The 27,047-nt window shown below is 41.0% G+C and overlaps 1 protein-coding gene across 1 annotated transcript in view; it reads right to left on the reverse strand.

Annotated features, from left to right (window-relative positions):
• The window catches only part of LOC308106898 (CD151 antigen-like), a 37,210-nt gene extending 10,214 nt beyond the window's left edge, over positions 1–26,996 (reverse strand). Inside the window, exons 1-3 of the mRNA XM_080458929.1 lie at positions 26,823–26,996; positions 22,217–22,301; positions 15,706–15,897 (exon numbers count right to left, since the gene is read on the reverse strand). Coding sequence (XP_080315055.1) covers positions 15,706–15,897; positions 22,217–22,300 — 276 coding nt within the window. The 5' untranslated portion in view covers position 22,301; positions 26,823–26,996. The remainder of the gene's footprint in view (positions 1–15,705; positions 15,898–22,216; positions 22,302–26,822) is intronic.
• Between the last annotated feature and the right edge of the window lie 51 nt (positions 26,997–27,047).

Raw genomic sequence — 27,047 nt, forward strand, 5'->3', positions numbered from 1 at the left:
CTTCACTTTAATTCACTGTTTGTCACTGTTCATTATAACACCACACCTAATTCTCAACAGAAAAACCCAATTGAAACATGAATTCACACATGAATAAGGCACAACATGGAATTTTGGTAACAGACTCACTCAAAATAATTGAGCCTTCAACTCTTGTTGACCTCTGAAGATGTGCTGTGGTATCTGGCACCATGATGTTAGCAGTCTATCCTTTCTTTGTCTTACGCCATGTGGCTCATCCTCTCCCTGGATCACTGAACCTCCTCACTGGCCCTCCTCTCCTACGCTTGCCTGGCAGCTGCATCCTCAGATTGTCTCCCTGCAGAAGCTAATACCTCTAAGTTGTGACAATGGGACCACGGGCATCGATGTGCCTCGGCCGTCTCTGACCTTGTTGCCGGTTCACCTCTCCCCTTTCCTTGGATGAAGTTTGATCGTCTCTGACTTGGATCAGCTCTGACCCTGTCATCCAGCCACCGTAATTTGGTCCAGGTCAAACTCACTTACGAGAGTCCATTTTCTCCATTTCCAACACGCCAAATATGAGAACAAAATGTTCAACCGCTGAATAAGATATGGCGCACACTATCAGGTGGTAAAGGGGCAATAAGGTTAATCGATTCAATGATCAGGGGTCACAGAGTCCTGACTGATCAGTGTAACGACACCATCATGTGCAGTCAAACAGCCACAGGAGGTGAAGAAGCCGACGTTCAGGAGTGCATTAAAAAAGAGCATTTCAACCAAAGACAGAACCGACAAACTAAGCACACTATAACGAAAGGTGTCCCCGTCCTCTCGTAGTTTCCTCTTTATGTCCCAAGTGGATTTATTACAGACTGAAACTACAACATTTTGAGTGATTTTGGCAAAGGACACGCCCTGTGCCTTCATTGAGTTTTATCGTCTGTATCTGATTCATGGCGCTGGAGGGAGGGCCTGCTTTTCATGCCGAGTGAGAACCAGCCCTTCCCTCCTTCAGAATTAAAGACAAGAAGAGATATTATCAGAGCCAAACCTTGACCTAAATTCCTGCTATCGCACAGAAGAAATCAGAGTGGTAAAGTGGAGTTGTTGTTTGCTTAGATAAGATCTCGGAGGGACTCTGAATGTTGAGTGGACTCGAGACATCTTGATGCTGTGTTGATGGTTTGAAGAGAACACGATACATGTTGAAAATGAGCTGAACTATAACTCCCTGACACATGACATGGAAGTCGTTCTGTCGAGTTAACCACAAAGGAGTCGTTCCAGATCTATTCGTCGTTGCGTATTAATGTAACTAAAGTCAAAAACTCATGCTACGTCGTGATTGGTGAATACCACTGAGGCTCCAAACAAAGCCAGACCTCCTCTGATGCAGCTATCTCCTCCTGCTGGTGCTGACTCAGCAGATAGCTGTTTAACTAGCACTGCAATGAAGTCAGTGTGGAGAAGTTTTACTTCATAGAGGCCAGTACTGACAAATTCTTATTCCACGGAAACACAAAGAGTGAACATTACGTAATATTTTTGGTGTAGATGTTCAATCCAGCTGTATCTTGTGGAATCTTTTTATTCTGTTTGACTCACTGTGACTGTCATGTTGGGTAATAACTCACTAAAATCTGCTGCAGCAAATGTCCTTGTTGCATCTTTGCCAGAAAAGTGTCTGTCAACAGGAAATAACAGTTAGCAACTGAGATTATTCAATATATTTTCCTACAAGCGTTGTCCTGCGGCCTTCACTTTTTATATCTGTCAGGGGCAGAACATTGAGTTTGAACAAAACCACGTCAAAACAAACTGCTTATAGCCATGAACTGACTATGCGCCTGTTTGAACTTGATCTTGAATCAAATTTAAGTGAGTAAAAAAGCCCCAGATACAATGGAGACATGAGAAAGTTGTAGGTCAGCAGGTATAGTTCCTCTGATTCATTTCCTCAATCACAAATGCTGGCAATTTTTATTTTAGGCACCGTTTACACAACACAAAACATTTGTTGTGTTTTGGATGTCTGTTTACACGACAACAAGCAGCTTTCATTACAAAAACAACCAACAGCACTCACTAGTGGCCAAACATGAAAACTACATCCTTTTCTGATTCTGACGTTTTCATGTAAACATACATCATTTTCAAAACGTTGCCGTCTAAATGCAAAACTTTTCTGAAATGAAAATGCCACAAAACCACCCTGTAGCAACCAATAATTTAAAAATGGCCAATGAATAATTTTGGCTATTTTCAATGTAATAAAGAAATGAAAGAATTTTCCCCTGGGATTGATAAAGTATTTATATTCTTCTATATTCAAATAAGATTTTTGAGGCAATATCATAATGACCTTTAGCAATAATTTAATAAGATATTAAAAAATCGAAGTGGTAATAAAGAAAACTCCTTTGAAAATGGAATGCAGTACCAAATGCAGCTAATAATGTAATAATACATAAATAGGACTGAATGATTTTCTAGATTATTTCTTAATCCTGAGGGAAGCATCATCATCTTGTCAGTGCTTCAGGCATCAGCAGATCACAATGTTCTCTTTTACGACCTCCATGAATTTTCTGAATTATTATTATTATTATTAGTAGTATTATTATTTATTTATTTTTATTTCTGGCTGAATAACCAACATGCTTTGTCCAATATATCGGCAATCTCTCCTCAGCTCACATCCAAACTTCCTCAACCTTGAACATCTCCAGTTTAATTTACTGCTCAACACCTGCTTTCTGATTTCTTCAGCTTCAGTCATTCCTGCTCACTCCAAATTAAAATCTCAGCCTCTTCATCTCTCCTTCCTTCAGCTCAGCGGCCATCTTTCAGTGTCTCTGTACCCATTCCAACATCATAGCAGGTGTTTTGTAAACCTTTACATTCCGCTGTCACACTCATCCCCACCAACTCCATTTTGCCTGCAATCTGTTCTTCACCTCTTTCCTTCACTGTCCATTGTTCTGGATGCTAGAAACCAGTTCTTGTTCTCCATTCACCCACCCTCCCTGACATTCACACGAGTGTATTTTGTCTTCTCTCCAGTGCAAACCTCCACCTCTCCAGGTTGTTTTGAACCTGTGTTCAACTCACACTGCAGATAACAACATCATCTGCAAACCTCATAGTCCAAAGAGTCTCCTGCCCGACCTCACCTAACATCCTGTCCATCAGCACTGCAAACAGGAAGAAATGAAGGGCTGAACATGACTGTAACTCTGAAAAGTCCACAGAGTAACTATTGGAAAGCACCAGAGACGAATACCAACCATCTACATGATCTTTACTGTGATGGACTGGTGACATGTGTATAACGCGTCCCTTCGTCTATGCATACTCTCGTTTGTCCAGGTAGCAGGCGTGTCAATACAAATTCAATCAAGTCAACAGGCTCCTTATTCAAGTGGTTTCACCAGTTCATGCTGTTCATTAGAGTAGGCTGGCTCGTCTCACTAAATTGTCCAGAGCTCAGTTATTTGCTCTGTGGTGTGTAACCCAAGGTTTTCCTTCACTAATGACCTTGGGTTTGTATGCTGATGGACTTTAGGCAAGGCAAGGGAATTTATTTCTATCGCACCATTCAGACACAAGCCAGTTCACAGAGCTTTACAATGAAATAAAACCAATGGATTAAAACAAAGCGATTAAGAATATAAATATTATGGTTACAAAATACATTAAAAGAAATGGATTGAAACAGCATAAAAAGAAGAAAGCTGTATTAGGATAAAAGTATGTAAAATCTATTGTTTCCATCATGTACAAACCCAAACAACCTCAAGCTCTTAATCCCACCTTTTATTATTTTTGTAGCATGAAAGAGAAAATGAGAGTAACAGTGTGAGTCGATCTGCAGGATCTTGCTCACATGTTTTGAAACTGGCTTCCGTTTAAAATCTGAAGCAGCCTCACCACTAGAACCTCCACCACACACAGCTGTGACTCCCGATAAGTCGGTCCACTCAAACCCAGTCCAAGAACTCAGAATACAAACTAAGAACTTCCCAAGCTCACGGTTCCAGGCACCAGACCAGGACTGGAGGATAAGTTATTCCAAATGACTCTGTCACACTGTGATGCGTCTTCCTCGAATCGGATCCAAGAGAAAACCAGGTCACTTCAGGGACTCGACCCTTCAGCAACTCAATCACTCTTCCAAACGTAAATTTTCCCATTGTTCAAAATGAAGTTGGCTAAAGTTTATCAATTAACATGAATCACATTCGAAAGCCTGTGCAAATAGTGTTTTAAGTCCTGATTTAAGAGAATAGAGTTTGTCAAGGTGTGGCCCATGAGACTTATTGTGTTTTTTAGCACCCTTCAATGTGGTCATCAGGGTTTAAAGGACGTCAGTTATGACTGAACATGACTCTTTGAAGTTGGTACATTGAATTTCTTTGGCAGAGAAGAAAGAACAATGTTGTAAATCCCTTCGTCCAGCTTTAATAGGCTCCAGCTCCCTCTGACCCGACTTGGCGGACGGGAGGACTCATTTTAAATACGTTTTTAAAAGGAATTGATGCAGTTATTGCTACTAAATTAACAAACATGATGTCTTACAATGACTGAAAAAAACAAGGACAATATCCAAGGCAAGGTTTCTAAAGATCGACCACATTTATACAGCGTCCTCTTGCATGTTTGCACGCAGCCACGCACAGCTTTTCAGTGCCGACCACACACAGGCTGGGATGTGTGCAGGGTGTGACAGAGAACCTGTTGTTGGGAGTAAAGATCGTGGCGTCTGAATTACTGTCTGCAGCAAATCCTCATGATCTCAGGCTCACGCTCTTTTACACTCATTTTAGGACTGAGGTGCCACTCTTCTCCCCGGTGACTTCAGGTCAGAGTGTAATTACCACAAAATGACTCTCTGCAGGTTCATGTGTGAAAGCTTTCTTTAAAGCGCCGCATTGGCTGCACAGTGTGCGGTGTGTGTGTGCAGGCAGTCTGGCTGAACTACACATTTTCCCCGAGCACGGGCAGAGTGAACATCTCACGGTCAACTTGCACTCGTCTCACTGAGGTTGTTAGAACAGTTTCTTTGGCCTTTTGTCCTTTTACAACATGTTTTTTTTCTTTTCTCCCCAGAGTAACTTTTTCTCTCTTTCATCTGTACACACCTCCGCCGCAGTGAAGTACACATAAAGGAGGTAGATAAAACTGCAGCGTGGACACAGATCAGGTCATAATTCCACTGTGTTTCTATTTCAGACTTCATTTCGAGTGTAGTGCCGCCTTGACAATTACTGAGTGAAGGGGAGCGTCACGCTGCAGGTGACTTTAATCAGTGATGATGATTGAACATGTGCTGCTTCTTAACATGTCACCTTTTAGCCATATAAACACCTCATCCCGAAGAATGACAGATCAAATGATCGCCTCATTAAATGAGCGAGGTTTGGTGGTCGACCTTCCTTCGAAATTTATTTGAGGATATCGACAATTGATGAGGCGAACGACACAGGAAATACAACACAATTTGTACTTCTTGACATTTTCATGAACCAAAAAAGTGAATTAATATTGTGAAACACGTTTATTGGTTGTAATTGTTTTTTGCAGTGAAATGGCGTCCTTGTCCCGGGTGTCATATTCGTTCATAGGCCCCATTTACACAACGTTTCAAGTGAAAACGACGTCTGAAACGCTGTACTTTTCATGCCACACCACTAGTGGGTGCTGTTTATTGTTATTGTAATGAAACCACGCACATGCAATAGAGAATAATACGATAGAAACATAAACAATGGTGAGTACAAGGACATTCTCGTGGACCAAGTTGGATTGTTATTACGGTGACTGTCAAAATAAAACTCCCAAGTCCCAGGAGAATCTGGACTGGTAGTCATGACACTCGTCAAACATTGTTGTTATTGTCCGTCTACTGAGCATGTGCAGAAGAACTTTTTACTATGGCCATGGTGTGCATGTGCTGTACCAGTGTTTTACAAAAGTTGCGTTTTGCTCAATAAAATTGAGACGCAGTCGGAGCATTTTCCCAAAGTTCTCAAAAAGTTGCTTTTTCAGTGGCGCCGAGTACCTTTGTTGTGTAAACCGACCTTGAAAACACAAAGTTTTCTGTTTTCATGTTTTCCTGTGGCGAACATCGTACTCGTCACGTGTTTGAATTGTTGACTTTGACAGAGATGCAGCGACCTACTACATACTTCATTGAATGAGTAAATGATTCCTTTGTCACCTGCTGGTTCATCTACAGTCACTTTTCTTTCTAATAGTCTTCGTTAAACTGTTTGAGTTTATATGTCAAAGTTGATTGAGAAGTCAGACGGCAACATTATAGAAACGAGCGGCATACACACAGAAACGCAAGAAAACGATGTCGTTTTTATATCACACCAGTAGTCTGCGTAGTTTTTGTAATACAAGCATGCACGCAGACAACAACAAGCTGAAAACATTCAAGCTCCCATAAACGTTTGTTATGTAGACCCACTCAGTATCTACTGTGTGAGAAATGTGTCCCTACAAGTGATCCAGTTGACTGTGTAGTGAATGTACCTGTTTCCAGTGACTCTGAGCACCGCTCCCTTGTAAACAAACACCCAAAACTAAAGTTTGCCATTGAAAAGGTGTAAACGGAGCCTGGTTGTCATTTAAAAACTCAATCAGCAATAACTGAGGCGTCCATAGCTACGATGCCTTGCTTCGGAGATTATTTAGAATTGAGCTCTTTAAATTTAAAACACAGGATATAGGTGCTACAACTGTTAGGCGCTCCTTGTAGATGAAATGATTTGTATGTAATCACCCTAAAAACAAAGCTGAAAGTCTGGCCCATCCAGATTGTTTCATTTGGAATCTGTCGTGGTGGCGGATTTAGCCGACTCACTGAAGTCTTAGTCCACATAACTAGATGAGTTTGGAATGAAAAGCAAAACTATCAGTCAAATTCGTAATGAAATAAAAATGATAGATGCCCGCTTTAGTTTTTCGGAGTATTTTAAAAAATTCATAAATAAAAGATGTTGGCGACACTGTGATTGGTTAAAAATGGTAATGTTTGGGAGAAGTCGCAACATGTCATTTTAATGGTCCTCCTCATTTTAATGAAATAAAGTCAGCATTACACACACACACACACACACACACACACACACACACACACACACACACACACACACACACACACACACACACACACACACACACACACACACACACACACACACACATGACTCTATTATGTTCTCCATCTTTGGCGGTCTCTTGCGATCCTCCCTCCCTGCTGACAAGTTCATTCCTTCGCTGTGATTCATGGCTGTAATCTCAAGTCCTGGAGATGCAGCGTGCATCAAAAAACAGCCACATAAACAAAGACCAGTCAAACTGAGTCTGCTTCAGACAGCAGGACCCACCGCCGCTCCACGCCATCCACCAACTGCTTTTAATTGAGTCATGAATTCTCGGTTTAAAGCTTTCACGTCATCTCGTCTGGAGGTTTCCTCCTCTGGTCATGACTAAGTCATGAAAGCCTCGTCAGAAGCAGCCGTCTCTTTAACCGAGGCTTCGGCTGGCAGCTCTGTCGGCCTGTTGCGTCAGATAAATAAAATCCAATGAAGAAAAAGGCACGCAAGAAATATTATTAGATAAGAAAATTGCAAACAAATGCGAAGTGAATTGGAAAGAGAATAAAGGAGGAGTGAGGCAACAACCGAATGAAAATCAGAAAGAAAGAGGAATGAGTTCAACGGTTGTCCTGATATTTTGCATATGAATAATTTGATTTAAAAAAACAATCAGCGGATCTCATTTTTTATTTTATTTTCCAAGACCAACAGCCTAAAACAGACAAGTGGAGGTTACTTTTACTTTGACACCTTGAGAGCCAATTGGTTTGTGAAGAGATTCGAAGTAGGTACCAATTGAATTAACCACAATTTACTAATTTTGCAGTTTATTTCAGGGTAAAAATATCTGATGCATGCATGTTGATTAACCCATTACTAAAGTAACAGATGAAGATCATTGGATGCCATAAACTCTTTGGGAAAAAGTAGATAACCAAGAAAAATAGCACATATTTCATGATACAGAGCAAAATAATATGTCTGAATGGGAAATATTATAAAGGATACTCGAGGAGGTTATAAAGTCTAAATCAGACCTACAATGTGAAGAGTAATTTACAATACAGGGTGGTGAACAGCCTCACAAAGTGTCGCTGTGATTAAATATGGTGTCACACAGATCTTCATATTCATCACACTTTTTGATATATTTACTCTTCAAGTAGGCAAAGTTCCACCATCAATCGTATTTACTGGCACGTTAAGAAGTCCATAAGAAACAAACCACAAGCACTTAAAAATAAATAATCAGCCAGAGACTTGTCTCGGGCCGGAGGGCCGTCACAGTTAGATTTGTAGATGTTAAAGAAAAGCATAACGAGACACCTAATGAAGAGAAGTGGAAAACTGCCCACTGCTTTTAATATTGTTGATCTACGTCGGGGGGGGGGGGGGGGGTGAAACAATTTTAAACACAAACGGACCAAATTCAGCTTGAGTGGGCCAAACTGTTCAAATAGTTCCATAAAGACCTTTACATTTATACTTAAAACAATCACTATACAAAATTACAACAATCTCAACATAAAGTCAATTTTAAGGAAAAATTCTGGTGCAAAATACAGTGAAACTTCTAGAGCGGGTGCATTCTACTTGTTTTTACAAACTCACCCTGACAGCCTGGCTCTGAGGCTGATGCTCGTTTGCTATCAATGACCTCAGGGTCTCAGTGTTGTGTTCTGTCTGCTACTGCTAAATAATCTGTTTAAAAGAAAACTATGTCTACAGTTTGTTTGGTGGTTTGGCTGCATTGGAGCCTCTTTCCGGCCGGCTTTGGCCCGCGGGTTTTATCTTTGACACCCCTGTTCTGTACTGATAATTGATTGTGTTTGGCTTCACTGTCATTTTTTTAACAAATCAGAGGTGGGGAAGGGTTTCTTATTCTTATTATTGACGTAGTCATAGTTTGATTAAAAAGTCATTGGAAGCCAGTTTAGTCAGAGGAGGAGCATTAACTGATAAAGCCACGTCGACAAGTGGTGACATGTCTTTAAATCTCAAGCTGACTCCATTTGCTACGAATTGCTTTCCACCTGGACGAATGAGGTCTGTGCAGAGACAACCATGTTTATTAGCACGGTAAGAAGTACCGGAAAACTAAAGGTCCCAGTACAACTTAAGCAATTCCATCTGTTCTTCTGCTCCGACTCATCAACATAAAATACAGCACTCCCTCTGACCTCTACAGTAAAAATACTTTTTCTCTGCTGTTTGCACGTTCTGCAGTCGTCAGAACCTTTGTTGAAAAACTTCAGTTACAACGCGACTAATGACTGTAACAGCGAACGTGCAGAAACATAAATTGTACCGCCTGCTTTGTTGATGAGTGTGCATGTTTATCTCTTTTATGGACTCTGCAAAAAAGCAGCGCTGCAGGACGAGGCCACATCGCTTGTTTGCCGACATCACATGAACCCGTTAAACTGGGAAATGGTGCATTCCTAACTGGTATTCCTACAGTAACTGGTAAATATCCCAGATCTGAGCTGGGTGGTTTCAGCCAAATGAGATCAAACTGAAATAACAGTTGGGTTTAAATTGTAAAAAGGACTCAATTTGTATAGAATGATGCTGCACACATTCACACACAAATGGTAAATGTCGCTGGATTTTCACTGGGAACAATTTATGATCAAGGACCAGACGGAAACTATGATATTTAAAGGGTAGACAATAAAAAAAAAGGTATTAAAACCAGAGAAAAGGGACTGAGGCTTGTAACCAGCACAGGGTATGATCTCAGTTTCTCCACAGGTGGATCCAACCTCCACTTGAGCGACTTTCCATTTGGCTCCGTCATCTGGAAGGGAAAAGGTTTCTCCCTCCTCCGTCAGACTCATTTCACTCTTGTGTTACTTTTCCTCCCCCGAAGAAACGATGTGCTTGTGGATGAACTCTGCACTCGTCTTCCCAGGGGACGGTTTCCATCTTTTTCCTCAAGTCTTTCTGACCTCTCTCATCATTTGTGCGGCGCGAACGTCTCCAACATCCTCACAAGGAGTCTGACACGCTCTTCCCTTTAATCAAGAGTCAGTCGCAGCTGCTTTATTTAAGCCTTACGGCTGCAGAACGTCCCTGAGGTGCTCCGGCTGGATCGGCTCTTTCTGTTGTGACCTTTGGACTGCAGGTTTGTGGCGCCAATCACTGTGTGCAAACTCCAGCTACTCACCATGTAAGACCAAAAAAAAAAAAAAGAAGACAATCATTCCTCCTCTTTCCCACCTAACCTCCCCCGCCGCCCTTATGTTTGCCCTCTTTAACAATTTCGATAGCATCTCTCCTTCCCGACAAGTTCATTCTTTGGCGGTGATTCATTGCCCTAATCTCGACTGCTCGGGATGCGGCGAGAAAACTACACAACGCAGAGGAGAAAAGGCAGTGCGTACCGCCGAATTCACATGCGAGCGCTTATAAATCAAATAATGTGTGAAAAGCAGGGATCTTCATTCATCTCACAGAGATCTATTTCACTTAGAATCCATCGAAAGCTTTAAAAAAAAAAAAACTAGGATTCCCACACAGGCTGAGAACCTGCAGCCCAATCTGAGTGCCTGTCTCACCAACCACACGCATACTTATTAAAAAACATTAACAACCAACAAAAAACATGTTTTCCTAAGGTTCCTGATCCCCAGGAAAGAAAAGTAGCACATCTACCTTGAAGTCTGACGCCTCAGAAAAATAAAGTTTAATGGAAAGACGGGTAAACAATGAAAATTGTTAGATAAGAAAAACTCATTCAAAGATAAATGAAGAGAAAACAGACAGAGTGATGGATGCTCCGCCACTGTGTATTGTTCTGTATATACCTTTTGTAGGCAAGCTGATGAATCTATAAATACTTTAAATTCTAACAACAACGTCAACAATTCATTTTTCACTTTTTTTACTTTCATTAGTAGCTGAAAATGGTATATACGTACTATACGTCTTCATTCACTTAAAAACAATAGATACTTGAAATGTGAAGTAAAAGAAAACTCCAACAGTAAAAACAGTATAAATGTGCCTTTTTTCTGATTACTTACATTAAAGCAGCCATGACTGAAAAGATTCCAATCAACAATAAATGTATTTATTTATTTCTATTTATTTTCACACTGGAGCTTCAGTTGTTGTTTATTTTCCATTAAATGTTATCAAAAATAAAGAGACTTGTAAGTTTATTAGCTGCTATAATTGATTTTTATGAGATTTATCAAATCGGACAGAAGTATGATAATGAACATCTGTGAACCCGTCACACTGTAAGACTAAAGACGAGACCTTTGAAGCTATCGTTAAAGATTAAGGCTCCGTTTATACGACAACATTTTCAAGTAAAAACAGAAAACTTTTATGGTGTTATAGTGAATCCGAGTCACTGAAAATGCAACTTTTTGAAAACGGCAACCAAAGGTGGAACTTTCTGAAAATGCTCGGATTTCATGGAGGAAAACAACTTTCAAGACATGCGGCCATAGTAAATATTTCTTCTGAACAGGTGTGTGTAGATGGACAATAACAACAATGGCGGCCTCCAGAGTGTCAGGATTCCATTTGAAGTGTCGTCGTGTAGACGGGAAGTCGTTCATCTGAGATGGAGAGAACGCTGGAGCCTCCCTCCACTAGAGCCACAATCAGCTCAGGCATTGAGATATTAACCTCCATTAAACTGCTGCTGCTGGCGACATTAACACACTCCATCTGACATCATTTACCCAGAGACTCTGTGATCCGTCTGAACTGAAAAGACCACTACAATGATCTCACAAGATCTGCTTCCACGTAACTGTCTGGAAGTGATCAGAACCTAATGAACCTGAGAAAAGCTTCTGTTCACAGAAAACAGTCATCAAGAAGATTATTAGTGACAACAGAATTGAGTTGAATGATTTTGCGACTGTACCAAAGGGTGTTAACATTCTTGTGAACGTGTCCGGGGTAAAAAGTGCATCTGGGCTTGTGAGACTCAGTGCTGTGTCTGCAGAACTTGAGGCTGTTGGAAAGGTTTGGAGGAGGTCGGTGAGAGTGTGAGCAGCACCGGGAGCAGAGTTTAGGGCCATGCGGGTGTCTCTGCTGGGAGAAGCTCGCGCTGCGAGATCAAACATGGACACGCACTACCAAGACGTTTTTGTTTGGTGTGAAGCGGACGGCCTCGACGCCGACGCCTCGGCTCGTATACCTATATCACAGTAGAACTTCCTTCCAACTAAAGTCTATTTGTTTGTTTTGAACCTAGACTGAGGTTTGCACTATGGATCGTTCATAAGTAGGAAAACAGAAATCTCTCACATGCCAATGATGTGTTCAGGTTCAAAAACTCAAGTGACAATAAGTGTTAAGATGTTAGTCTTTAGGTGTTTCTGCTCACAATGTGGAAAACAACAAGGGGCCACTCTAGACTTTTCATTTCTTCCATTATTGGAAAAGTCAGAATACAAGCTCAGAAATTACTATTGGAGTGAAGAGTCTAGAAGGATAAAACCTCACGTTCAGTTTCTGTCATAGCATTCAATGCTTTACAATAATCTTGTAAAACTGGAATCCTGCTTCCTGTGCGTCTGAGGATCTACGTCCTGAAACGTCCTGAAACGGTTGCTGTTGAGCTCTTTAGTGTAAAAATAAACATTGATCACTGTAATCGTGAGACTATATACATTTAGTGATAGTCATTATACAGTGCACTGCAATCCAATAATGACAACTGTATCAGTTTTGGTGATAAGAAGCACAAACACAAACACACATATCCATTTCCATTCATTTGGTTACAACAGCTTGTGCCCATTTGCCCATTTTGGTCCTTTTTATTCCGCTAACCTTCATATCCATATCCAGCCTCTGCTGACAGAACTTTGCATGGGTACATTTCATAACCAGAACTCCTTTAGATTGAAAACAAATTCACTGAAAGCAGTAAAAATCTAGATTTGCACTCTTATACACGTCATTACAGCGCCCCCCCCAGGACCTCTGCCACACGACCACCAAGTCAGAGACTCGATTCAGCAGAGATTAGCTTCTCAGTCACAGACAGTGGAACTATTCCATAACTACTGAAAGTTATTAAAGAAAATGGGCAGAAGCTCTCATTCGTTACACATGTTTCTGACACCTCCGTCCATTCATCCATCTTTTATAGCACTTTAGTCAACTCGGGGTGGCTGGGGGGAATTAGCAAGAGGTGGAGGCAGGTCACTCAGGACACAGTCACATTTAAACTTACAGGCAAATTCAGAGTCACCATTTAACATCCAATTCATTGTTAATGACGAGTGGGAGAAAATCCATGCATGCATAGCGAGAAACTTCACCAAGTGAACAAGGAAAACTCAGAGTGCTTAACAAAACAACACTGTATGACTTCTTTTCACTTCAGTAGAACAATAAAATATACATAAATCTCCGGATCTCACGCACAAAAGGGTCATTGTGTCATCAAGCAGATAAAATACTCATATTACACAGTTCCAAACTGGACAATCGGCTCAGTTGTAACATTTTACCTTTTACCTTAATGCCTTTATATCCAAAGGTTTGTTTACACGACAATCAAAGCCACTGAAATCACAACTTCTTCAAAGTGCTCTGACTGTGTCTCCATGGAAACGGGGGGAAATGCTCCACTACTGCTCATGAGCAACACAGTAAATAGTTGTTCTGCACATGTGCAGTTGATGGACAATAGCAACAGTATTTGCCTCCAGAGTATCATGACTCCCGAGTTCATAATCTCCTCGACTTGGTAGTTTTATTTTGACAGTCAAATAACAATCCTTCATCGTTTCCATCGTTTTCAAAACGTTGCTGCGTAAACTCCAAATGTTTCTGAAGAAAATAACGCATAAATGATGTCTTCCCTTGAAATGTGGTGTAATCGGGGCTTCTTTTTGAAAACATTTGACAAAATATGTGGGACAGAAATGTGTCAAAATGTTATGTAATTAGGGTTATAGATCGAAAACAAATTGATCATATTCACTACATCAGCAAACAGATGCTGCAGATTGAAAAACACTGACTGAACTACAATAAAGGTAATAATTAATCTCTGTACATCAACATATTTGGCCAATCCGATGGATTTGTACTACACTAGACTGTGATGACGATGTATCGGGTTTCATTTCCTTATTTCAACACAACACCAAACCAGAAGTACAAAATCATTTCAATTAATTACAAAACTTGTTAAGAATTGCAAATGTGCACGTGATGAAAACAAGAACGGTTCCATCTGGCTCAAATTAGGTTGATAAAGAATGTTATTTGGAAGCCTGTACTTGGTTCATGTCATGTTTGCAGATGGACTGGACAGAAAGTGGGAGTGCAGCAGTGTTGCTGCTTGTTGCTGGAGGAGAACAGAAGGCAGGCGGCACGTGAGGAGTGTGTCTGATGCTCGGCCATGTTTCCCTTTGTCCGGGTGAAGGCCTTTCGGCACTGACGACGCTTTGAAAGACAAACAAACAAACAAAGCGAGCGATCGAGCTTCCCGAGGCTACGTGACACTGAAACATTAAACCTTCGTACACTTGTTTGGAGTTAAAAGAGGTTTTTAACCCTTGAAATGTCAGCAGTGTGAAAATACAAAGTGGAAAGTGAGAAGAGTCCACTTGTAATATCTGCAATATGACAACAGTTTTCATCAGCGCTTCATTTAATACAACTTATTCAACAGGAAATGTAGAAGTAAAACATAGAGCGGAGAACGGTGAGCTGCACTCAGGCGACACTGGAGACTAAAGAAAAGGATCAAAATCTTTGAGGCTGTAAAGGATAAATAGATTTTAGAGATGGAGGGATCTCTTTAATGTATTCAGTTTATGTTGTGATTCCTCTAATAAAACTCTTTAAAGTTGGATTGTGTAGTTTTTAATTCATGTTTTTGGATTAATTTTCTTGCAACTGTGACGTCATTTCCACCTCCTGTTATTTAGGACAAAACTGCACTGAGTGGAGATAAATCAAGCTTTTACACCATTCCGAGCATGTAGATTTCATCTGTTTTACAATAATTTCAATCAACTAAGCTTATGTGAATTGAGCTTTTAAGGTTTAAGCATCTTACAGTAGAAATAGTTTATGCAAATGCTGCCATTAGACTCCTGAACAGCTGAGAGGAGTCCACACTACCTCAGGAAAACTGATTTGGCACACAGCTGATTACACACTTCCATGCTGGATCTTAATACTTTTCTTTGTCTATACACATTTCTTTTCATATTTTTGCACTGTTTTCTTTTACATGCTACTGCTGTGGACGGTAGAGAAATAATTTAGATGTACCGAGGAATACGTGGTTATCTGATGTGCATATGACAAGAAACTTTGAAACTTGAAGTCATTTTTGTTTTCCATAGAAAGACTATTTGAAAGTCTATAAAACAGGGACATGGGATCAGAAAAGTATCAGGATTGGCTTTAATTCAATAATAAAAAGTCATATTGGAGCTTATAATTCAGATAAGGACATTCCTAATTTAAAGACTTCCTGTGGTGTGATGCTTGTCCTCTGTGACTCATTAGTTAAAACTTCAGTAAGTGATGGAGGCTGTGCTCTAACCACGGCCAATGGCAGCAGAGAAACAGATCCACTGATTGCGTGCAGCCTCTTCTGTCCTGCTACCTTACCGTGATGCTCTCTTACCACTCGCAGTAGCCTTCGCTGCTCCTTGAAGGTGGCACAGCAGCCCAGCACGCCTGTTACCATGACGATAGCTCCAGCCAGGATCAGTATGTAGGCGGAGGCTTCGTAGGTCTTGGAGGAGAGGAGGCTGATGTAGTCGCTCTTCTCCACCAGAGTCCAAACACCCACCGCCATCACGACGCCCCCTGCCAGCTGGGAGACGAGCACACGGTCAGTCTGGAGTCTGTTCCAGGGGGGAACGGGGGCACGCCCCCCCCCCCCCCCCCCAAGAAAACACACAGCGGCGAGCAGCAGCAGACACAAAAAGGCCTTGAATTATTAAGCTGCCTCGGAGTGTTTAATATGAATCATTGTGAGCTGTTAAATACAGGTCGCTGCTGCCACCAAGGAGCTAATGGGAAGTCAGTTCATGCGGCATGAGGACTGTGGAGAGACAACTGGATCTGCTCGGGTCGGTCATCTGGGCTTGTTACGGCGACTGTGACAGGTGCAGCAACACGGCAACTTAGCAACGGCTGCAGCAGCAACTCATCCATTAGTCATCCGTCCATCTTCTATACAGCTTTATTCAGCTCAGGGTCACCGGCTCCTGGAGCTCATCCCAGCTGACAATGGGCGCAAGGTGGAGTACGCCGTGTTCAAGACAGAACCAGCACACACACACACACACACACACACACACACACACACACACACACACACACACACACACACACACACACACACACACACACACACACACACACACACACACACACACACACACAGTTTCACAGTGACCAACTAGACTGAGGTTCAAGTGAAACTGAACAATAAGGTTTTTTAAAACAATGTCTGTACGTGGAAATGGCAGAAACGCTGAAAAAAAGATGTAGTTTTGATACAAGGCCATAAGATGGCGCTGTCATAACAATGGGAGTATACGGACATTCGTATGGACAGACGACCAAGATGGATCGTTATCACGGTGACTGTCACCTATAAAACTACCAAGTCCCCGGAGACTCTGGACTGGGAGTCGTGACACTGGAGGAAAACATTGTTGTTGTTGTTGTTCATGTGCAGTAGAACTATTTTTCGTACAGCCGTGTCGTGCATGCGCAGTAGCATTAGCAGAGTTTTCAGTGGCAACGAAAGTGAAAACGGAGCCTCAAACTCTGTGAGAGGAAACCGACATGCTTGACATTAAATCAACTTATGCAATCCACCGTCATTCAAAATGACAAAAACACCTCATCTACTGAGGCGTTCGTATACAATATATTGTTAAAGTAAGACTAAGCAATATTATGACACATGAGGCCAATTTAGAGACGCAGAGTCTTCTTCGGAGAGAGAAAACTCTCTAAAGAAGAGCACATCATTTTGACTTGATATTTGCTCTTCTGCACAGTTTTTGTGAATTAACTGAAATGAATTACTAGTCACGTATTTAAACTTCTGTCATTCTCAATTCCTGCAGATGGAGTGGATTAAACAGAATTCTTTGCCGTTCAGTCACCTTGTTTGTTCTGCATCTTGATATTGATACCGATAAATCCACAATATATTGTGCAGCTTGAAACCTAAAAGCAAACTGCCAGATTTATCTGGTATGAAATAATTACAGCTGTTAAAACATTTAAAACATTTAAAAAATTTACAAATTTATCTCACTTTTCCTTCATATCCAAAAATCCTTTGAATCCACCATGAACTTGAATGAAAGGTGCATGTGGCCTTTTTTATATATATTTATATGTATATTGCACATGTTGATAAAGTGATAATGATAGAGTTGTTATTTAGATAGAGATAGAGTTTATTTAGAGAAATTAGTTGCAAGGGTTTGAAGTTTAAGAGCTCAACATGGACTGAGATTCTGTAATTATCATTACACCTTTAAGTTCTGACCAATATCATAAATCAATTACAGACGAGTGATCATGAACTATCACAATAAAACAGGCCATCAATTACGCAGACATCTACAGTGATGAAGAATCCTCAGCTATATCTGAGTCAATAATTAAAAGGAATACGAGGACAATCAAAGTGAGACGGGACGAGTCAGCAGATGGTGCAGCGCTGCATCAGAAATCTGTTGTAAGGCCAAAACAGTCAGTCTGAGCGTCTGCTTAATTTAGATTTAATAAAAAAGGAGAAGCAACAGAAGTTACACGCTGAGTCGGTCTGCACCACGCCCGGAGACCGTGAGGCTGGAAAACACCACGATGCCACAGATAAAGTGTTTTAATCAACAGTGTTTACGTCTCCTGATGAACCCACAGAGCTGCAACTCTGCACTGACGTCACATCAGTGACCTGAGTGAGCAAAGGATTTGATTAAAACACCTTGTAGAGACTGGGTTCGTGTGGTTCCAGACATGCAGCTTGAAGATTTTACAGTCAAAATGGGACAGACTTTATAGGTTTTTGGGGGGAAAAAAAAAATAATGCAGCCCAAAGCTTCCATTCTGTCCCCAGGATATCCAGAATGAGGCAGCAGAGGGGTTTAATCTGTGAGGTGAGAGCTGCACGTGCTGAACATGAAGCCTCCTGTTTCACCTGTTAAAACTCAATGAAGAACTGGTGCTGGTGGAAACTGTCCAAAACTCCTCACAGGATGAGATAAAGTCAAACTCTGGCGACCTCCAGTGGCCATAAGAAGATACGACTGGAAGACAAAAGTTCACATGACTCGACTTGTTTAAAAAAATAAAATAAAATGCTTACCAAGAGTTAAGTTGTTTGAGAAACACTCAAATATCTTTTTATTTTCCTTCATTTGATTGTGATCTTTAACTTCTACCATCATTTCTCTTTTGTTTAAACGCCAACACGGTTCACTTTGACCTTCATGGTCACTTCTGTTCAGTCAAATCAGGATCAATCGTCACTCAGGTGAAACGATCTGTGAAACGTAGGTGAGCACAAGCTGTTCTCAAATCTTCTTTCAATCTGAAAATTCAGTTTAACTTTCAAGTGAAGCCTCATAAAATACTATCATGAGAAAAACTGAATTTTAAAGCTTTTTGATCCAATAGAACCTTTTATTCTTTGTGAAATACCAGAATAACTGGACCTGCAATGTGTTTAATAGACCAAGATAGTGACACTTTATAAGGTAACTTTAGTGTAATCCCACTGCGTTTGAAGGCTCTCGCGAGTAACGGATTACTAATTCGTATACGACATAACAAAAAAACCAGCAAAAAATACTGGTTTTTATTTCAGTATTTAGTACTACATATGTTTATGACCAGGGCCAATTAATCATGACTAAATATTTATACAACCCTTTTTTTTCAATCAATCAATCGATCAATGAAAGTTAATTTGTCCCCAGGGTGCAATTAAATAGTATTTTTAAGCAGGTAGTGAACAAAGAAAGAAAGAATGAAGGTCAAAGGTTAAAATATGTATAAGCATGGTGCAGGAGTTGGCGTTCCTCAAGGCTCCATGTTTGGACGCCTTGTGGCTCGGAGCATTACAACATCTCCTAACGTAATTATGTAGACGACACAGCTCAATATATCAGTGTCAGTGAATGACCACTGCTCCTTATACCTAATGAGTAAGTGCAGAAATGAAATGAATGAAAACCCAGAGGTAATAGTTTGTGGCCCTAAAGAGGAAAGATGACAGGTCAGCACTCAACGTGACTCCATGTCACTCAGGACATCGACTCAAGGCAGAAATCTGGGTGGAATTCTGGACTCAGACCTGAAATTCAACAACCACTTTAAGAGAAGAGCAAGATTTCTACTACATAAGTCTGAAAAGAGAAAGAGGAGGGGAGACTTGGACGTCCACACGGGCGTAGCTCTGATGATGAAGACGCTGCACTGCTGGTCTGCCAGTTTGAGAGGCATCACGTCCCCGGCAGACAGATGATGATCACATATGTGCAGAGCTGCAAAGTGTGATTCCACAGCGAGAATCAGACCCACAGTAACGTCTGACTCGCACTTTTTCTTTTTTTTTCTACACACATAAAATATGATAAAATCAGCTATTTGTAGTGTTTTCTTCCCTTCCTGGAATGCTCCATTCTTGGGAGTGGAAAGTTTGGCGGCACTGAATGCGTGGTCTCTGTCCTCGGTGAAAGTATGCAGCTTGGCTTTGATTCCATCAACTGGAGCAGCAGCAGGCGGGGGGATAGAGGAAAAGAAGGGGGGTTGTTGTGTTCACAAAGAGATTATCAGTGAAATTCTCCTATGCAGCGCTTGTAAAAACCTAATTGTCGTTTCCAAAATGGAAGACACGCTGGGCACGTTGTGCATTATGGTCCTTTTGTTTGTGAGGATGAACTGTATCTTATAACTGTGGTGCATTAAAACGGTTGTCCGGCTCATCTTTATCAGGGCCGGAATGAAAGTGTCCTCCGAGTAGCTTCTGCTTTAATCAATATCACAGCGTGGTCTGTTTGGAGGACGAATAAATCATCGCAGCCTCTGTGTTGATCCCCCCCTCGGCTTCTTTTATTTCAACACATCCGTTAGAGGGGCCTGTTTTCACTGGATTCAGGCCGTGGACACAGCTTACAATGGAGTCTTATCTAATGTTATCAACAGATGGACAGGTTTTCTGCTGAGCTTTGGGTTTTTTCAAGTTAGTTCAATACATTGACAAACAGCTGACGTTAAGCCATTCTGTACCTTTTTTATTTTTAAATAACTATTTATTACAAGCAGCAGGAATGTTAGCAATTATTGGGCTAAATAGAGCAAATTCCCCTTTTTTCTTCCCAGAAACGTGACACTGTTTAGCCGTCATGCAGCCTCCTGCCACTAGTGGGAGCTACAGAGCCTTCACACAGCAGAAGTGCTCGAGTAGATTTTAGTTTTAGAACGTGGTTGAAAGTAAGAGACAGACATGAAAACAAGGTGTATATATATAGATATATATATAGATATATATATATAAATGCACGTACTAATTACACTGGATGCGGCAAAGATGCCAGTGTATTTCAGCATAAATCCAAGTATTAGATTTAGAAGAAGATCGTCATTAAAGGCTTCAAACGAGTAATATTTTGCTTCAGTAGATATAAATCCTCTGGTTTCTTTAGACTAGTCTTAATTAGACTGCTGGCTGTAATCACTCAGCAACATTGATTCTGCACACAGCTACTGTAATAAATAATAAAGCATCTCCAGTATGTCTGAGTCAATAATTCAAAGGAATATCAGAACAATTATCCAGTCAATACAAGCAGATGGTGCAGCGCCGCTTCAGAAATCTGCCATCAAACATGTGTTCTGTACTACAGGATGAGAAACTTTCATCTTCCTGAAGCAACAAAAACTTCGACCGAAAGGACGTATGAGAATGATCGCAACTACATGAATGACACGAATGAACAGAACGCCGATAAAGGAAGTGTTTGAATCATAACAATTCCACATTATAGTGTAAGTGATATCTGGTCTGATTCTGGTTCCATGTAAACGCTTAATAACAAACGTTCCATTCAGAGTGTTTGCTTCAATCGGGATCATGAGTCGGCAGAAAGAGACGAGTTCAGTAAAAATGATTCTATTTGATTCCTCCTGTGTTGTTTATGAAATCACAAGAGGAAAAAAGTAAAAGCAGGAATAATCAGACATTCAATTTTACTTCTAAAAAACCTGCCTTGATAGAAAACATCAAACGGTTTAAAGAAGTTTGAGGTTTTAGTAATGATAGTGTGAGAAGCTGCGTTTGTATCTGAAGCTCAGAATCTACCTGGATATTTCTAGGTTGGAACAAGACTGGAAATTCACACACTTAGCAATCACATCTTCATTATTTTTGGTGCGGTCTTATAAAAACTTCATATTTCCACTAATACCTGTACTATAGAGGTAACGGTATTGGTGCAACCCTGGACCTTCTAGACATGTTGTTCTCACACATGATCTTATAGTCAGAAATCCTAATCCGAGCTCTTAGAGCAGAGGCGACATCCCACTGGAAACAGCATGAGATTATCATGTTAATGTCACCTAATAATCCATATGTCCTTTCTTTGATCTTGGTTATGTGGGAGGTGCAACATGGCAGCTTTCATCTACTTATCTAACATAGAGCTTATATTTCACCCTCTAACCTCTCAGCCCACACTCCTCTTTCCTCTTTGGTTCATTTTTATATATTTTCTTTTCTTTTACTAAACATTTTGTGAAAGATTAAAATGTTTTTAAAGACTACTCTTCAAACTTTGTGGAGATAAAAGATGTTTTAAAGAACTATTTGCATGAGCTGTCAAAAACTGCATAAATGCTGTCTGAAGTATTTCAAATAACAAAGTAGTTCCAGTCATCCAGAGAGGCGGACACGGACAAACAGGGGAAAAATACCTGCAGTTTGTAGTTTTATACTATTAAACAACGTCTCCAATAATGTGATTTAAGCCGTGAAGAAGATGGACGCACTTCTGAAACTCCTCTTTGCTCCCCGAGGAGAGCTCATCCTGCTTCACACCAGGAACTTCCAACGATTCGGTCTTTGTGCCGGCTCACCAGCGCCGGAGGCGGCAACTCACCCAAAAGAGAAAGTTGAACGTGAACAGAAGGTACTTGAGGCAGATGGTTCCACATGTCTCCTTTTTCTCTTCGTAGGCGCCCATGCTGTGAAAGAAGAGAGGAGACCGGGTCAGAGCCTCGACTTCTCAATGCAGCTTCACGTCGGAGTGGCTCGCGGCCAAAACTGTGTGCGGGATATAGAATTAAAAGATCCAATAAAAGCCGGCGTTGCCTTTATTGGGGGGGCTTTTAAGGAATGAGTTGTTAATGTGGACCGTCGGGGGGGGGGGGGCTGAGCTGAGTTATTACATGTGAGTGCAGAGAGTCATGACTAAGCAGTGAGCAGGAGCTGAGAGTCAGCCAGAGGCTGCAGAGGAGAGCCTCCTGCCTCTCCACTGCCTCACGCACACATCCAACACTCTGAAAGGCCACACCTCTCCTCTTAAAGGGGCAGCGTCCAGGTGCAGGCTCTCATTAGCGCGGCCTCTTTTTCTATCACCTGGGCTGAGGACACACTCAATGGTGGAGCAGCTCATGACACCACCTTGTGGTCCGAAGTGGTGCTACAACACAAGTTTTATTATCAATTTTAAGAAACAACATCTTTACAGTTGAATTTATTCATTTTCTAGGTTGCTCCACAATGTAAATAATAAAGCTGCAGTGTAATATGTCTTCACTTAAGACTTTTAAATATAAGCTACCAAAGGAAAAAAGAAATAGTGATGGTTTTTTGTTTTATTTATTCCTCTCTGTGGCGTAAGTGCCCTATTTTGTTTTGTTTTTTTTAATTTCTCATGGCTAATGTCGCTCCGCTTAAACAGTGCTGCTCGCGCCTTAGCTGTTTAGCTGCTCTGCTCAGAGGTTGGTGTCAATTTATATCAGGTTTTGGGTATTTGGTTGTAATCATAGTATGAGTACTCAACTGCTGATTTGAATTTATACACTGGCCATTAAGAAAACTGAGTTTGATAGATCAGATCATGATGAAGCATTAAGGCCAATAGCATGAGGGTGAAATTAAAAAGTAGATATTAGCTCTTAAACGACGAGAAACATTTTGATTTTCCTGAAAATGTTTATTTAAAGGTTATTTAAGTTCCCATTTTTCCCTCCAGGCCTCTCTGGGCTCTGTGAGTTTGGACTAAAATGAGTTTAACATCCTGGTTCAAACACTTGACGTCTTAATTTTTTTTTTTCTCGCTGAGTCTCACATCTGTTCTGTTTTTTTTTGGCACTGCAATTTTCTCGGTTACCTCGCGAGTCAAGCCCGGACTCGCCCTCCTCTGACTGTCTCCATACTCCTGCGGATTCTCCCCGTCTGCGGCCCCACCTCTTCCTCCCTCGTCCTCCTCGCTTCAGTTGTGGGCGCCGCATGAATAAGTGAGTGTGTCTGTGTCTGGGTCTGGGTCTGGGTCTGCGAGCCATCTGCCCCCCGGCCCCGCTTAGCTCGGGCCTGTTAATTAAACTCAAACAGGACGTGACGGACAAGTCCTCTTTTTTTTTTACTTCTCAAACTCAAACAGGAACCTGCTGAGTAAAGAGTAAAGAGTTCGAACGTCTGCAAACTTTTCTAAAGCTGTAAGAGTCCCGGCAGGACAAACCTCCAGTGATGCTTTGTCTGGTGTTTCTACATTAAAACGGGAATAAACGTCTGACACTCACTGTAAACTGCATTTAGAGGTGTAATAGCCGTCTGGTGGACGCGGAGAGATTAGAGCAGGGAAACACTTGGATGGGCTCCAAAAAGGGTTTTTATCATCGGCGCGATCAAAGTCATTTATTTAAGTGTTGGTATGTTGCAGGTTGGTTTTCCAGTCTTACTAAACTGCCTCGGGCTATTGATTTCTCCAAACCTCGCTCCTCTTACTGATGATTAAAGACGCTCTTAAAAGTGGAATATATACACTTTTTATATTGATTCATGACAAACGTGTGCCGCTCTCTTCTTCTGCATCTTCACTGAGTTTTCTCCGTGAACCAGTCAGGCGAAGAGAAGAACTTTACGTTAAATATAAATACACGTCTGCTCAAACCCAATTTTAAAAACAGAAAGTGAAATCAAACAATGAGTCAGAGGTTTTAAATCATTTATCCTAAACAATATTTGGCCAAATCGATTTTATTAAAAGGCAAGCAGTCAACTTTATCTCTTTTTCAAGTTAATAATCTAAAACACACACGTGAAACAGATTCAAGCAGCATTTCAATTAAATATGATTAAATGTTGAATTCTGTGCTTTTCTGTTGCTTATCAGTCAAGATTATTAAAGACTGATGCGCAAAATACGTGCTTTTGATATCTTCCTCAACACTAACAGGCAGAAATGTTTAACTTTTAATCAACAAATTTCATCTTTTAACAGTTTGACTTCAGAAATTAGGAATTGGGAAGTTTTTCTGAGATGAAAACGCAAAAATGATGCGATTTCACTCAAACATTGTGTAGATGAGGCCTGTTGATCCTATAAAGACACTTTATTTTTTTATATCTGATATTATTAAGACTTTCACGAAGCAGACTTGTTTACGTGAGCAGCCATCGACTGAGCAAACAGAGCAAAGCAACACTCACGTTCACTTCTACGACGCGGTTAAGAGTCATTCATCCACCTGAGACGCATGTTTTCAAAGTGTGCGGGTCACATTTGTTCATGACGTCATTCCCAATAACTCAACGCTTTAGTTAAAAGGTTAAAAACTTGTGCAACTCATCCGTCTCACGCTGACGAGGAAAACCCGGAGCTCTGATTCATAATGGAGGTTTGAAGTGGATCTTATCACACCCGTCGTGACCTCAGACACCAGACTGAATGGAAAACCCCAGCGTGGAGGATAACTAATAGTTCCAGTGTCTGAATTCAGACCACAAAACAATTAACTTTATCTACAGAGGCAATGAGCTGGCTCAGAGCGGGTCGGTGTGTCACGGGGAAATGGAATTATTCAGCAACAGTTGTGTAAATGGTCTTATTTCAGTATCGGCAGGATTAAAACGGTAGATTAAGATTGACGTTGGGTATTCGTGTCACCGTACAGAGTATTGCAGTAGATGTGATTTGGTGATGAAGGATATCCATGTGTGTAGATGATGATTATGTTTATGTGCTTAGAGATAACAGTGCTCTTTCGCTTGGTCCTTTACACTGAACTTCTTTTAATCTCTGTTGATCATTTTATTGTTCTTGGTCATTTTTCCTAGATTTTTCTGTCCTGAGGTCACGACGGATTAAATTACGGAGGTCACGACGGATTAAATCCATCAGCATGAGTTTTGATAAATATATCAGAAATTAATACGTTTTCTTTTGTATTTTCTATTTGAGTGGACTACAGAGTGAATGGTATTATGGCAGTTCCAGTCAGTTTCTTGTGACATATATATATATATATATATATATATATATATTGCACATGTTGGTATTGATACCACGCTACCTTAAACATAATAGTTATTATCTTGTTGTGTATGATGGGGGAAAGTTCATATAACACGTATAGACACATTTCTGCCTTTTTATGTTGCATGAGCACAAAAACTAAGGATATCACAGGAATACATCCTTAAATTCTGAATACTCTGCCTGCTACAGTATTAGCAGCGTAGTTGTACTGGAGTACTAAATGTCCGTGGTCCTTTAGGCCTCGACGTTTCAAGTGAAACCGCGTTGTTTTGGTGTTTTTCGTTTTTCCACAGAAATGGAAGAGATGTGCAGGCGTGCATCTCTACGCACATTATGTGTCTGTAGTTTCATTTGAAAAACAACCAGCAGCGCCAACCCGTGGCCCGGCATGCAAACTACAACCCGTTTCAAATTGTTTCCATGTAAACGCAAAAGTTTTCTTAAAGGAAAATGCCTAAAAGATGCAGTTTCACTTGAAAAATTGTCGTAAAAACGGGCCTGAATGGTTTGACAAGAGAAAACATTTAACTTTATTTGTCATGGTATCATTTCAATATAGTTTCTGAGAGATTTCAGGTCTGAATGTAGATGATCTACTATTAAATTCTAGTTATTTATCATGTAGTACAATTAAATAGAAAGTTAGACTTTCAGTTTTAATAATAGTGTTATTACCCATAGTTGAGTACGTTTAATAACTGTACTTTTTCGTGTTTCTGAGTGCAGTTTAAGCTGTATACCAGTACTTTAATCCTACTTTTAGTGACTTTAGTCCTTCCAGCTTTTCCCCTCAGACCTGCTGTCCTGTAAGTCACAGCCTCCATCCCGGGTTTCTAGTCCATGTTGGACCAGGAAACTATTCTCTGCTCCTTCGTAACACATAACTAAACCCTCTGTGAGTACTCGTGCGGTTGTTAAAGGATGTTTGAAGTATTTTTTTGAGCGGTTTGTGTTTGATTGTGACCAGAAGTGAAGGTTCATCTCTCTGCTAGCTGAAGCTAAACTTCCTGCTAACAAAAGGAAAGCAGCGCTTTTTTGGGGTTTTTAACAGATTTTTAAAGGATTTAACCTCATATGAGGACTAATAGCGAATAAAAACGTGTGAATTTTGGTTTTAAAAAAAAAAGGACGTAATTCCGCTTCTCCTGCTCCTCCTGCCCCGCAGCCCGGCGGGCGAACCCAACAGCCGCAGCGGACCGGGGCCACTTCCTGCTCCGCTTACCTGCTGCTGCTCCTGCCGCTCCTGCCGCGTCCACCGGAGGACAAAACCCCCCCAAAAAAGATGGAAAATAAAGACGGTAAATCCTCTTAAAACGACCTGTGCTTCTTCTGGCCCGGTCAGGAAGCTGTGGCTCTGTGAGTGACGGGCGAGAGGAGGACAAACCGCGGGGCAGACTGCGGGCAGAGGCGGGGAGCTGCGGATGACTCCTCCCCGGACCACCTCGCA

The sequence above is a fragment of the Lipophrys pholis genome (assembly GCF_963383615.2).
Source record: "Lipophrys pholis genome assembly, chromosome: 2".
NCBI classification, from domain to species: domain Eukaryota; kingdom Metazoa; phylum Chordata; class Actinopteri; order Blenniiformes; family Blenniidae; genus Lipophrys; species Lipophrys pholis.